We start from the raw sequence: 15,332 nt of genomic DNA on the forward strand, positions 1-15,332 counted from the left end.
ATAGAAGGGGCAACATGTTGTTGCATTGACCTTGGAGGAGATCAGGGACCAGACTGTGACTGTTCCAGGGGTGAAGTCATCTGTGCCAGCCCTCCGTACCAGCTCAGCTCAACATGTTTGTGGAGGAGAGCCAGAGGGGAGCTGAGCATTACTTGCTATTCAAAATTCAAGCTGGGTTTCTTAGTGGAGATTGGTCAAATAGGCCTCTTGTTTATAATTCTCTTCCCGGACTGGATGACAGTAACACTTATAAGCAGATCTAAACTTTGCATAGGTTTGCTAGGAGTTTATAAACTTAAAATTTACTTCATGCTAGTAAATCCCAATCACCTGACTAACCCCAGTGAGCAAATGGACACAAAATACAGTGGAAGTGAATTGGTTCACAAATCCTGATGAGTTTCTGCAGAAATATGTTTGCACTGTTCTTTCTCTCCATCAGTGCATTCCTAAACCATAGGGTAAAACTTCTGATAAATATTTGAAAACTATTCCAAGAATATCAATATTACTTTTATATTTATTTTAACCATATATTTCTTCATTTGCTATTTCTCTTGCTTACACTTTCCCCTCCCCCCTCTCTTTTTCCTTAACTACTAGTATGCACACTTAAGTAAACAAAAGTGCTAGATGGTAAGGCCATGACTTCACAATAAGATTTAATTATGAGAGCAGATATGAACAAGATTTAGACTATTAAGCCATGCACTTCAAAAAACCTTTAACATATTTTGTCTTTAAATCTTTTATCACCTGCAAAAATTAATTAAGTGCAGATGTAACAGGTTAGGTTTTGATGCCAGGGTTCATTTCCTGTCTATGCTTTGTCAGACAACCTATTACACCTCCTCATGAACTGTAGGCAAAACAAAAATGGTGCTCATAAATCAACATTCAGCTTTCTCTGGGCTGTGTATTGAGCTGATCCTTTAAGTATGAAGCAAAGCTCCAATTCATTATTCATGAAAATAATATAGACAACATGCCAAACGTCATCTGTATTTAAATAAACCATCTGTTAAACAAATTAGAACTCTATTGTGTAAGAATGCATTCTATTAAAATACTAGATTAATCCAATGAAGTTGACTTTTAATCATTTTGCTCTCCTGCAGGGAATCATCCAAAGCTGGCATATATGATTTGAAAACTTTTCAGAGAGAATGACTTGTTGATTTGTTTTAATAATATCAGTGTTACTCAACAAGCAGATGGGGGAAGTGGCCAATTTGGTTACCAAAGCAACAGCATTCTTTAAAGCATATCAGACTATTTAAAGTCTGTATTCTGTAGGGAAAAGTAAACTTGGGTTCTGTTGGGTTATTTTAACAGTGGAAGTATCAATTCATTTAAGGACCATAAATGTTGCCCTGATCTGTGCCTTCTTCTCATTAAGTTGCAGTTAACACCATTAAAGTGAAACATAGATGTTTATAGTTTCAGTACTGCCATCCTGGCTTTAATGAGTTCCCAAATTCAAAGGAAATACACACCTTTATTTCTTGTAAGTATTAAAGGCAGGAAAGCCTGACATACAAATATAAATTCATTATATTTTATCTAGATGCACTGAAAGTGTGATGCTTGCCAAGAATACATACCAGATCTACAATCAATATCTTGCCTATATTTAGCTTGTCTCTCAAGTATTTGGCAGTAATTGCAACCGAATTAAAAAAGCAGAACCCCCTGTGGAATAGAGAAGAACAGAAATAAGAAAGCAAATCAGTCAGGAAAACAGTTATAAATAATGTTCAGGGCATTTAAAAAAAACCCTATAAGATCTCTGAAGCCATAAATCTGCTTCTGGGAGTACCTAGAAAGCCTTTTCAGTCATCTGCTAACAATTAGAGTTCTTCAGAGACATGCACAGTGCAGGTGATTGCCAGTAACCCTAGCGCTCCAAGATGGGCAATATTCCCTGGTACTTACATGGCTGTTGATTCTTCAGCATGATGGCCTGGGGGCCTTACAACAGCAAAACCATTCTGTAAGAACAAGATAGGTTTTCAATTATCAGATTTTTTTGGAAAAAAAGCTGGTTTCTCTGTGTAACACAGCGCAGCAGGCAAACAGAATTGGATTCTACCAGAGGCTCTTGAGCACGTTTTGCTGCCCCCATTACCCTTTCATAGAATTAGCAGAAACAATATATGTGATCAAAGCTGCATATAGATCATAACTTAAAGAGAAGCAAAGAGACAGACTCTAATATAGCCAGGATAATTTGGAGCTGTACAGCACATAGATGGCAAATATACACAATAGCTATTGTTCTGTACGACACAAGCATAACTGATTTATTCATTTAAGTCCAGAATTCATAGTTGGTAGAGAGAAAGTATCACTGATCCACCCAAATTAACATTTCATCCAAATTAAATTGCTCCCTGTTGATCCATTTCAGACTATAAAACAGTAGAAAGGAAAAAAGCATTGATATTTACATACAATGGTTTGGAAATGTTGGCTCTACCTTCTGTGTAAACTAAATGATAAATTTACACTCGCACACAGAAAAGGCAATTCCTAAGAGTAGAAAAGGAGGACAATGAAAATCTCATTCTTCTCCAGTCTATAAATTAAGCTTGGAGGCCTGCCAAAGCTTGCAACTTTATTGAATTCCCTTAGTCAATTTCTAACACACATTCTGGAGTTTTATAGAACATTTTCATACACAGCAGCTATCAGAAGTAGTGATGATCAAGGAATTCCTTAACCTACAGATTCACTGCAATGCATCACGTAAAATAAAAAACATGAAGTCCCCCCTACATGAAGTAAAGGAAAGATCTATAAATCCTTGCAGGACAGCTGCTGTTCAAAAATGTAGGCTGGATAGTCATGAAAATAATTTGCTATCATAAGGAAAAAACTGTTAATCAAAACCTGGGCCAAATTCCACTCCCTGTTACACCAGTGTGAATCAGGTGTAACTCCATTACTTTAGCAGATTTACTGTTGGTTTACACAGATGCGACGGAGAGCAGAGTTGGACTCTTGTGTGTTCAACTACTGCTTTAAAACCATAGCCAATGGAGATTTAAAAAAATGAGGTTCTAATCAATGCATAATTCTGGCAGCCAAACCTATATTTTAAGTAGTCAACAAGGAGTGCCCCAGATCTCTCATACAAAATGCAGCAATGGATTTTAAGAAAACACTGTAGAGTACTGTTGAATACATATGCCTTTTATTGATAAATTATTCTAATTAGAACTAAAGAGGCTAGTTAGGTTGCAGTGCTGCAGTACTTACTTATCCAGGAAAACAACTATGAGAATCGATGGACCTGATTGTCCTTTCACTTCCACAGGTGTAAATAATGAGTAACTACAAGTAAATTAAGGGAGCTACACTGGTGTATGTGAGATCCATTTTCTTAGACAAAAGTGCCATTGAACGTAAAAATAGCAGTTGCCTTACTGAAGGCTAATTTAACAGCCAAGCAACCCCACAATAGCATCTCATATAACCTACCTGCTAAACGCAATTCGAGAAGCCAACTACAATATTTTCTAGAGTCTAGACTATTGTGTTATCAGTCTAAACGGAGCCCAAGGCAGCTGCAAAGGGAGTTCCACTGACCCTCATTTAGAGATTTTCAGGACACTCGGCAGCATCTCTCATTGTCATACTCCTCATTTGCATATAAATGTTCATACTTTATCAAAAAGAGACACACACGTCAGATATACATGTCAGTTCTGAGCTACATCTCCCTTGGCAATTGAACAGAAATTGCCTGTAGATTGAATTCACCAGCGATGAAAACCAAAAACCAAGGCAACTACAAAGCCATTAGAGAGGAATATCCAGGATTGCCTACACTCACCGGGTTTGTTGTTTTTCATAAAGCTTCAGATCTTGGAGTCAGGTGATTAAAAAAAAAGGTTTCTAGCCCTCATAATTGCTGAGAAAAACTTGAAAATGTAACCTTTGAAGGCTCAAAGGCCAGATGGCAAATTAAAAGTACCCCAAATTTACTATTTTTAAAAATTTTCATCATTTTAAAGCCAATGTAACGGATAATGGGGGTTCTAACTCATGATTTTTGAATACTTAGGGTTGGCAATACTGAACAGCATTGGCTGTTTAAAGTAATTAGTCTGCTGATTGTACTTAATATACAGTATAGTGAATGAGAAGGAGGATGGGCTAACCTATAGCTGTCAAACCAAATACTGCTAGCTAAAATCTTAGTACTTTTTGCGGCCTCTTTTTTCACAAAATATGTTTCACAGGCGAGTGTAACAAATTTCATTCTCATTCAGACAAATACTGAGATGTGTTTCTCCCCTCTATCATTTGTGAAAATCTAAATAATATATACATTCAAGTACATGTAGGTAAAGAACCAAGAGAACACATAGTCAAGGAGGCATCACTCATCAAGTTATGACGTGTATTTTGCTCTTTCAATCCTGGAAAACAATTTGGAAATATCAGTGCAAGAATTATAGCTGCCCCTGCTCAGTTCACAGATCATTATTATCTAACCTTATCAGTATTCCCAAAAGATAGATATAATTAAGATGATTATCTCTCAGAGTACATCATGGGGGTATCTAAAGGGGAGAATATGGGACACTTTCCTGCTTTTGACAGCATGACAGATACATTGTACACTCCTCTCTTCTGTTTCTTTACTGTGGCAATCCACAAAGGCAAGGAGAATTGTTAGAATGATCCGTTTGGAGATCTAGTTTCCTTACCAGTGGCTAATTTTGGACATCTTGGGGTAGTTAACCCTGTCAGTCCCCTATGAGCATCCAAAATACCTATGTGACCCCTCTGGAGCATGCATTATATATCCGTACATTACACTGAAATACAGTGCATTACAACAGGCATATGGGGAAACATTTTTCTTAGGAAAAAACGCTATGCTGGTGATCAAGCAGTTAATTTAATCTAATCCATATTGAGCAACACTGAACAGTGATTATCAGCTAACACACAGTATTAAAAAACAACATTCATGCAACTGATAGAACACTTCACATGTCCTTTAGCTTCAAGCTTTGCACAAACATACTCTATATTAGCACAACTGAATGTCAACTCATTTATTTAGGCAATATTCAAATACCAAACTGTGAGCTCTGAACCGCTCTGGCTGAGGATTAGACAGAAATGCAAAAATACACTGTAGAGATAGACAGAGTAACGAAGAACAATATGTTGAAAATGAAGTGAACACATAAATTCAAAACATTTTTTACATACACCTATTTATACTAGGATACAGAAACCATTATATGTAAACTGACTGATATAAATGCACATTAAAGGAAAGATTCACGTCTGTGGCATTATATACTTAGTTCTCTGGTTAAACTTGAAGATAAGGAGTAGACCTGCAACTAAGATGGTATAAAGCAGTGGCTCTGAACCTTTCCAGACTACTGTACCCCTTTCGGGAGTCTGATTTGTTTTGCATACCTCCAGTTTCACCTCACTTAAAAACTACTTGCTTACAAAATCAGATGCAAAAATACAAAAGTGTCCTAGCACACTATTACTGAAAAATTGCTGACTTTCTAATTTTTACCATATAATTATAAAATAAATCAATTAGAATATAAATATTGTACTCACATTTCAGTGTATAGCATATAGAGCAGTTTAAACAAGTCATTGTCTGTATGAAATTTTAGTTTGTACTGACTTTGCTAGTGCTTTTTATGAAGCCTGTTGTAAAACTAGGCAGATATCTCAATGAGTTGATGTACCCCCGGAAGATCTCTGCATACCCACACATACATGTACCCCTGTTTGAGAATCACTGGTATAAAGTCTACACAGGCTCAAACTAGGAATGACAGAGGAGACATATATTCAAACTTTCAATTCACAGAGAAGATGCATTTTAGATCTATGTGATCCTGTCTCCGGGCTACTGGAGAGAAAAACAAGGAGAATTCATTCTCTTCCTGTACTAAGGTAAGTATTCTGCTCCCTTTCAATGCTATACATGTGGCTGGATGCCTACTTTCCAAAGAGTAGCTGGGAGATCAGTCATGTATGCTAGCATTCTTTTCTTCTGTATTTTACTTAATTCCTTGATGCTATGCTATGCTATGCAACAGCACAATCAGACATCCATCCTGTTTCTGCTGAAATGCGCAGTCAAGGATAGTTTCCATCACATTATTGGGTTCTCTGCTGTTTATGTACAGGTTGTATGCACTGATCTTCTATGGTGGATCCACAGCATAATGAGGTAATATAGGCCTAAGAAGCATTTTGCCACAATGTGAATTTATCCATTCACAGCAATGTGTGAGAACAAGATCATGGTTACTGATGTTCTTCTCAAATATCCTGTACCCATACTCAGTGATTCATTTGTTTATGGACACATTCCTACAAAGTGCGGAATGACTTCTAGAGGTGCTGGGCACCATCAACTCTCATTGGCTTCAAAGAGAGTTTAGGATGATTAATAACTTGCAGTCAGGCCCTGAGAGGGTAACATTGATTCAGCAGTTGAAACCACTGCCAGCCAACTTTGACTAGTTAATTGACAAATATAACTTTTGTATTAAAATGAATGGTATTTAGTATATTATGTCTTGTTACAAAAACCGTACAGCATTTGTAAAATATATTTATTGTGGCAAGAAGCAGGGGTTCCTTTGGAAAAAAGACATCTAATCCTCTTTTGCTATCCTCAAGTTCAGTAAAAAACTGGTACTGTATGATATTTATAAGCCCACTTGTGCACTGACTGAAAGCACCTTTTGGATCTTTACAAATGAGTTTCACATGACTTCACCCTACAGGACAAATAAATGCTCCCCAGAAAGTGTTCCAGTCATTTGCAGTGTCATGCATGCTGCTGCATCCCAATGGGACAACTTGTGTGAAAAAAGCTAGCCCTGTTTTTTTTAAAGACACAGCTTGGCTGTTTAATTTTGAAAATTTAGCCTTCTTTGTCTTTAATTTTGACTGTGTAAATAGGTAAAACAGTGTGATGCTGGGACCTAAGGCTTAACACTAGTAATATTCAAAGTGCCATTCTTGGTCATCAAAACATCCCTTTGATTTTAATAGGAGGGCTTTAGCTCTGTTTTAACAAATTTTCTGGATTTTTACATAGTAATTGGGTGCACAAGGCTTCTGGATCAGGCCAATGTTGACATAAGACACAACTACATTTCTCTGTTTAGACTGCACTAGTTGGGTATATGACAAGTTCACCATGCTTTCATAAATAAAATCCTTTACAGTAGCATACTTTAAATACCTTTACTTTTAATATAGTTGGCCTATGTGATTTAAAAAAAATAATTTTGTAGCCAGATTTGCAGCTGTGCAGGAGTTCCATTCAGCTAGCCGATGGGAGGGGACAAAGGTGGCCTTAAAACACCTTTGTGCTCCTCCAGTCTCTGACACTGTCAGCTCCCTGGCACAACATGGAGTAGCCACAGGGCTGCTCTAAGTCCCACCAGCTTGTAATAGTCCCTTTGAAGCTGTTATCCTGGATGAGAATCACTGTGTTCCAATCATCCTGCTTCAGCATGACCCCAAGGCATGCCATACCTCATGGTGGAGGGAACAAGAGTGTAAGAGGTAGGGGAATCTTCAGGTGTCTGTTTTAGGGTAGCTTTAAAGGCTATTTGCCAGAGCAGGAGCTAACATCTGGCCCTTGGTGTCTAAGAATGCTGTGTACAAGAACTCATGATATTAACAGAGCAGTACAAGCAGCATGTAGATTTGCCAAGGAAACTATAAAGAACATGCAGGAATGCCATTATTTCTCACAAAAGAAGCCAGCAGAGGCCAGAAACACAAGAAATCGCCATTAAACATGTAACTGTATGACGGAAACAGAGTAATACGCAGCTGCTTGTCTGCATCCGTGACAATTCTGTAAAGATGACAGCACTGGAGAAAACTGGAAACGTGGGACTTGTAGTCTAAGATGACTGTACCTGTGTTGGCCTGTCTAGCCATGTATATTAACTACCCTAGTGAAAAAGCAAACAAACAATAGGAAGAGAAGGACAGTTGCTGTGAAGTTCAAGTGAATAATTCAAGTTGTATTGTTGTATAAAATAACAGCAATCACTTAGCTATGAACATAGCCATAATTACTAGGAAAAAACATCTAAGAGATGTTTTTGAATGCATTTTTTAAAAGACTAAAAGTAGAGCAAATAAAGGAAATGGTGTTTATTTAAAAAGCCATACTAGGCAATTATAGTTGCCAGCTTTTATAAAAACAATACAAACAATATAACAATAACTATAAACAAAGCAATTCTGATGATAGCAATTTACTCTGTGTTTGTCTTTTTTCTTCTTTCTCTTTAACTCAGTGTGCATAGATGCTGTTGCAGTAGGCACAGGGAGAGATTTTCAAAGGTAGAAATGACAGCTAAGCACCTAACCCTGAGTGTCAGTGGGAACTGGGCACCAAACCGCCCTTTGTGCCTTTGGAAATCTCTCCTGCCATGGACATGAATTCATTCATTAGGAAGATGAGAGCTGGTGGCGGTAAGTCCTTCTCAGATAAGTGGCTTGTGTTGCTGCACTCCCACAGAGCTGGCCAGCAGAATCCCAAATGTGAGTGGGGCCACGGCCACAGGAGCAGGCAGAGACAGGTTTACTAGGGGCTAAACTAAATCAGTCTCTGCTGAAAAGCCTCTGTTACAGTGGAGCTGGGATTGAATTTTAAAACTGCCATTCCCCAGCGGAACTCCTTGGGCAGAGTAGCAGTGGTATCACCTCTGGAACAGTTACCCCAGGAGAAGGTGAAAATTGCATCTGTGGGGTTGAATCTGGCTCATTTTGTTTCATGCTTCATACCTTAATATTTCTTACTTACTTCAGTGTAGTTCAACAGGGATGCATTTGGGCATTGTTCTTCATTTCCCCCTTTGCTATACATCTGAAGTTGCCTTATAGAACTACTTATCAGTAAAACAGTACCACACAAATACCTGCTAAAGTAAAGCATAAACCATGAAGCAGTTCCTTACATAATCAATATATAACTGTATATGTAACACATTAGGAAGATTGGTACAGATGAAGTTAATATGTCATGTTACTAACATGCCTCAGCCATTTTATGTGATGTAACAAGCAGAAATAGTATAGTTCTTTGTACCCAAATGGTATAACTTGTCATATTACAAAGATGGGAAGAAAAAAAATAAATTGTTTTCCCCAGTATCTATTATGCACACCAACACACATTCAGGTAACACAACTAATTCAACTCTTTCATGATGATTGAAACAATATGGACATTACAACATCCCACTCTATCCGCAAATCAGCTGGTATCCAAGTTCAGTGCTGCCAAAAATATCTGACAAACTGTATGGCACATTTTTTGCATCTCATGCACTTAATCTTGTTTGACCGTATACTTTATAGACTGAGGTGAGACAGTGGTTCAGAGATCAACACCATATTCAAGCATATGGGTCTAATTCAAAGCCCACTGAAGTCAACAGGAGTCTCCAATGAAGTTTAAATCAGTCCCTATGTTCCTAGAATAGTCTTTTAAAGAAGTTTTTTTCCTAATTGTTTTTAAGAGATCAGGAGTAAAGCTCTTGTCGTGCTTCTCTTCAACTGATTTCACAGACTTTTATAAAGATGCTTTGAAGCAGAAGCAGAGCCGTATTCCAATCCATGTTCCGCCCATCTTTTGACTAATAAATAACTATGCCGTCTTCTGCTATGTACAGGCCTCAATACCTTTCTCCCATGGTAAAGTCTGAACCAACTTTTTCCCTGCTTGCCTAAACTGAATTTTAGCAATACATCTGAACTGAGGGTATGGGCAATTAAAAAAAATTTTTTAAAGAGGTGCATTATCGAAGGGGGAAATGAACAAATATATGCCTCTCCTTTTAAAGAGTAACAAAGAAGGAGAATATTTTGGGACAAATTGTGCTTACCCTCCTCACATGAATAATATCATTGATTTTATAGTGCTAGTTCCATGAGCATGACAGGCAGGATCTGGCCCTGTATGACTTGAGCCTTGAGCAATATCAGTATCCAAACTTATTTGGAATGACAATTTCAAGTTCAATTCCAGTTACCCAGAAATAGCAGGGAAACAGCACAGTAACAATGACTGAATACAGCAAATTTATTTTGTTCCTGATGCGTGCTGACATATTGCAAAGCACCACCCCATAAAAGGATACAGTTTTTGTTTCTGAGGATATTAATTTCAAACTGTTTTAATTCAATTAAATGATCCCTGTCTAGTAAGAGGGTAATTACACCCACCCACACACCTGAAGATATGGGAAGGGGCTTGTGTTTGTTTTGGTTCAGTTTAACTGGATGCTCAACATAGTATCGGACCTTGTCATCTTTTAACTGATTTGGCCTTTTTCTTGAGTGTCCTTGCGCATAATTGCCATGGAAACTTTTAAAACAAAAGGGAATAACCAGACAAAATCCACCAGTTCTTCACAGTTGTTTGCAGAGGTCTCTTCTGTTTCATATTTGTCAAATTAAAAATATATGGTGCTTATGTGTTTCTCGCACAGAATAGAGTGTTGCCATTGCCAATGTTGACATATTTAATGAATATAAAAATAAAATGAAGAGAAATCCTTATTTTGAGTATTGTGCTTAAAATAATTAACTCCAACTTATAGTAGCACTTAATAGGGATATTGGAAACTGCAGAAAAGAGTATCAGAAATGTTCCTGTGGATTCTAAAGGCCCAGTTGTGCAATCTTACTCACATTGAGTAGTACTTAATTACAAAAGGCCCTCCACTGCAGAATTAGTCCCCAAATTAGGCAGCTCCTTTCTTCAGCTACATTAGTTCAAGAATTAAGCCATTTCACATCTGTTAATTTTTCTGTCAATGGGAAGGTGTGACAGGGTAGCCAAAGAAATCCAAGGCACATTACATAACCGGGAAAGATACTCAGAGACTGCATTTTCACAAGATACTATCCAGTAAAACTAATATTGCAGCATCGAAAAAGTATTTTTTAAGAATAATATTACTGAGCAATGTGTAAACATAACCAATTATAGTATTAATTTACTTATTGTTATATACTTATAAATTAATTTTAGAGCCTTAAAAGCATTACTAATATCATGAATAAGCACTGACAATAAATAATAATAGTAAAATATCTGGTTTTAAAAAGTTACCAGTATTAATAATGACAATTTGGTTCTCACTAGGGAAATACCAAAGACCCAAACACTACCACAGAAAGCAATTATTGGCTCCATTAAACATTAAAGGGTGAAATTCTGTGCTGTGTCGCTAAGAGGTGCAGCACAGAACTTACAACCTGGAGGAAGAAAGCAAAGGTGTGCCCTTTTGATGCTGGGCTGCTCCAGGGACTGGTGAAGTCCCGGACATAACTTAGGCTATCTCTGGGAGCCTCTCTCTACACAGCAATCAGGAGTTGTGACTGCAGTATGCATAGCCATACCGAAGCTAGCTTTGATCTAGCTAGTTCAAATAACAATGGCAGCATGGGCAGTGGCATGGGCTAACTGCCTGAGTACGTACAAGAATCCCGGGCAGGCTTGTACTTAGGCAGCGCCACAGCTGCATCACTATTCTTGTTACAGCTACCTAGATCAAAGCTACTCCAGGTATGCACACATGTGCTGCAGTCACACCTCTGATTGCCACGTAGCCCTATCCTGAATTACGGCAACATTCCTGGGTGGTTGTATCGGTTGTAGCACTGTGTACGCTGACCCCACCCACACCACAATGCCTTGTACTCACTCCCAGCATGCCTCTTCCCTCCCACTACACCAGGGCTTGCACTGAGGGAATGCTCCCTCTGGAGGACAAAGGTCTTCTTCCACAGGAATGTTTGGTCCCTTTACTTGTCTTAAAGGGCCCAGCACAGGGGTGAGGATCTCATCCCAAAAGCCTAATTCACCAATGAAGTCCATGGGCCATATTTGATAAGATCTCACACATACGAAGAGCTATACACAAGAAGTTATTTGTAGTGCACAACTACTATTGGTCCTAAAACCCGCATGAACTATGTTCTGTATTCCTGAGCACCATCTAGTGAACCTTATCTATTAATTATTTACCTAGACATCCCTCATCTACAGAGCACTCCTGTAACAATATTCACCTAGGTTTGACACTGGCCTCTGCTTACATACACCCAAGTTGAGGGTCCATAGCTGAGAAAAGTTTACCAGGAATTGTATTGTAGTGCCACAAGTCTCCACAACCTTCCCACCACTAGGGGTCTACAGTCAGCCAGTGTAGTGCCAAAAGTTGATGGTGCTGAACAGTGAGAGGAATGGGGGATGCAGCAGGGCTGGCTGGGGAATGTGCTGATTCAATACATCTAAGGTGCAGACTTCATCAGCAGGGCTCCTAACAATTGCATTTTGTGTCTCTCAAACAAATGTATGACAATGTTTTGAGTATCTGAATTATAGACAAATTCAATTTTCAATTTACTATTTAAAAAGTAAATAGCAGATTAGCATTAGATTTAAAATATTGACTTCCAGACTGCAACCACTTCAGTGGTGACTGAGGTCTTACAGTGGCTTACACTTTATTCTTCTCAGCTACTCATTACACACAGATAAACAACCAAGAAGAATCACACAGTGTGCAAGACCCCATAAATCCGTGGAGATAAGCAATAAAGGTCTTGCAGCAGATCCTGGTCATGTCAACTGCACATACAGCATATCTGTTTATTCTTATCTAGTCCTCCTTTTAAACTCTGTTAAGTTCTGCAGGGCAACCTACAGTCAACAAAGATAAAAGCTTGCTAAAAATCTCTACAGGTCCCTCATTGGTCCCTCTGGCCAGGAACAATGCACTGTAACTGTATGCACAGTACTAAACAGGGCCCAATTTTCAAACTTCTGTGCATAAAGGCCTGACATTTAGTCAGCAGGATTACTCTTCAACCTGAGTAGAGGGCTCCACAATATGGCCATATGTTTGGGTGCCCCAATTCTTCATTTGGTGCTTCAAATCACAAATACTTATTATTTATTCATTTATTTATATTATCAGACCACATAGAAGCCCTAGTCATGGACCAGGAATCAAGTGCTGTACAAACGCAGTGCAAAAGAGCTTACACTGCCCACTCTAAGTAGAAGACAAAAGGCAACAGATGGATACAGACAGACTGACAGGAGAGTACAAGGAAACTGTCAGACAATAATCATGATTTAAGCACCTAAATGTCAACATCCAGGTTTGAAATTGAGCTAAAAAGGTACTGTCTTAACTGAACTACGCTATCTAGGGTATAATTGAAATACTGACGGAAGTAAAATTGAGATGAAGGAAATTCACCATAATTTCATTCCAACGTATATTGTTGGTCCTAAAATATTTACCTCCTACCTAGGCTTTGGTCACGGGACTAAGTCCACCAGTATTTGGACAAGAAAATGTATACGCAGTTGCATTAAGAAGCCATGTTAGCTCCAGCAATATTTATTGGGGTAACTCTGCATTCAAGAAGAGTTATGGTGTACCTTAAATAGAGGTGTTAAAATACCAAATAAAATGTCAAAGTCTGTCATGTCTGGAGCTTTTATAAATTGTTTAGACTGGGAATAATTTGGGTTTTGTACATCATTCTGTTCAGATCATGTAGAAAAGAGAAAAATAAGGTGAGAGAGGAAGAACAATGAAGCATAGTCAGTCTGAAGTTGTTTGATGGAAAAGTATACCCTGGATCATTACTTCCCTAATCAACAATTTCCCTATTCCTCCATAACTTGCAAGTCCACTAGTTACCTTTCCTCTCTCTGGGTGGTATTCTGAGGCTACACATACTACTCAATAATCATATTAAAAATCACTTCAAAAGGGAATTCCAGTACAGCTTGCCAGATATGTACATATTATGAGTAATTTTAACTTGGACTGTAGCTCCCTAATCACCTCTGTGTTAAAAAAAAAAATACTACAGTATACCGACAGCAAACCTTTCCCTTGTGAACAGAAGGTTTTGAGTAATAAAATCTGCCAACTACCTAGCAGAGTATTTAGATTACCACACCTTAGTGACCATCTTTCCCACTCTCTCCTCTTCCACCCTCGCCACAACTCCAGAAAAATAACATCTCTCTTTCAGCTTCTTCCCTCGTTTTCCCACACACCACGCAACCCAGACCTCACCTTCAGCTCTCCAGAGGCTACTTTGGAAGCCAGTTCGATGACACAGCCAACAGCCATGCGTGCAGCGCCGGACGAATGCAGCTCATTCCAAATGGTGTCACTGTCCACCTGAGCAAACAGTCAGTAGAGAAGGAAAAAAAAAAAGAAAGAAAGAAAGAGAGAGAGTATAAGAGAAAACAAATCAGTGAGGGAGGGCTGGCAGGGTGACAGCCAATGTACAATAACATTAGTCTTCCGCCTTGGCCAGCTGAAAAGGCCTTCTGGACATGGCTTTGCTTATACTTTTTCTCTACACTGACTTCTCCAATGGAAACACATTCCTGTCATGCCTCACTGCCATTCCCTGTTTAGATTTCTCATTACAAACAGCATTACATAGGCCGGATCTGGCCTAGTTACAGGCCTGTTAGACACCAGGCCCCAGTAGTAGATACAATATATCTACTACTTAGAGGGCCCTTAGTTATACATGAAAATGAGTTTTGCAAGTGCCAGGACAAAGAAAGAATTTAAAAGAAATTTTTGACTACAGGCATTAGGAAAGCAAAAGTTTGTGTTATTAAGAAATCAGTAGCACATATTCTTCGCAAGACGACAGCTACCGTTCATATTCCTTAAATAAATGGAAGGAATATTTTAGATTTACTGAGAACACTCAATAAAGCCATTTAAAAATTAGAACTACTAAAATAATAAATCAGATAAAGAAAAGCATCCTCAGGATAATCCCACATTTTTATAATCCCAATCCTATTTTCTATATGCTACTTTGCTAGGATTTGCCTAGTGGAAAATAGAAATATAATCAAATAGTTTGTTAGATTTCTGAATGCAAACTATACATTTATGATTCATTTGATTCATGCTTGAGATAGGAGCAAAATAAGGAAGAAATACAATGTGAAAAATTAATCTCTGCTGCAATTCCACTGAATTTGATGCAGTTATATCAGGGATGAATTCGGACCAGTATGTTTTAGCTACTAACATTTAATTAAAGATTAACAGGATTGCTGACTCTTCAAATTATTTTCTATCATAAGTATTAAATGAGATCCTGCCAGCTATTAAAAAAAATAAGGGAATACAGCAGACATGAGACAGCATAGATTAAGAACTTTAGTAAATATGTTTAAAAAGTTATACTTATTAAATACTTCTGTTTTCAATAATCCATTAAAT

At 38.1% G+C, this 15,332-nt stretch overlaps 1 protein-coding gene across 1 annotated transcript in view; it reads right to left on the reverse strand.

Annotated features, from left to right (window-relative positions):
* The window catches only part of HDAC9 (histone deacetylase 9), a 686,372-nt gene that overhangs the window by 126,221 nt on the left and 544,819 nt on the right, over nucleotides 1-15,332 (reverse strand). Inside the window, exons 18-20 of the mRNA XM_043541099.1 lie at nucleotides 14,151-14,258; nucleotides 1,936-1,991; nucleotides 1,605-1,692 (exon numbers count right to left, since the gene is read on the reverse strand). Coding sequence (XP_043397034.1) covers nucleotides 1,605-1,692; nucleotides 1,936-1,991; nucleotides 14,151-14,258 — 252 coding nt within the window. The remainder of the gene's footprint in view (nucleotides 1-1,604; nucleotides 1,693-1,935; nucleotides 1,992-14,150; nucleotides 14,259-15,332) is intronic.

The sequence above is a fragment of the Chelonia mydas genome, chromosome 2 (assembly GCF_015237465.2).
Source record: "Chelonia mydas isolate rCheMyd1 chromosome 2, rCheMyd1.pri.v2, whole genome shotgun sequence".
Taxonomy (NCBI): Eukaryota; Metazoa; Chordata; order Testudines; family Cheloniidae; genus Chelonia; species Chelonia mydas.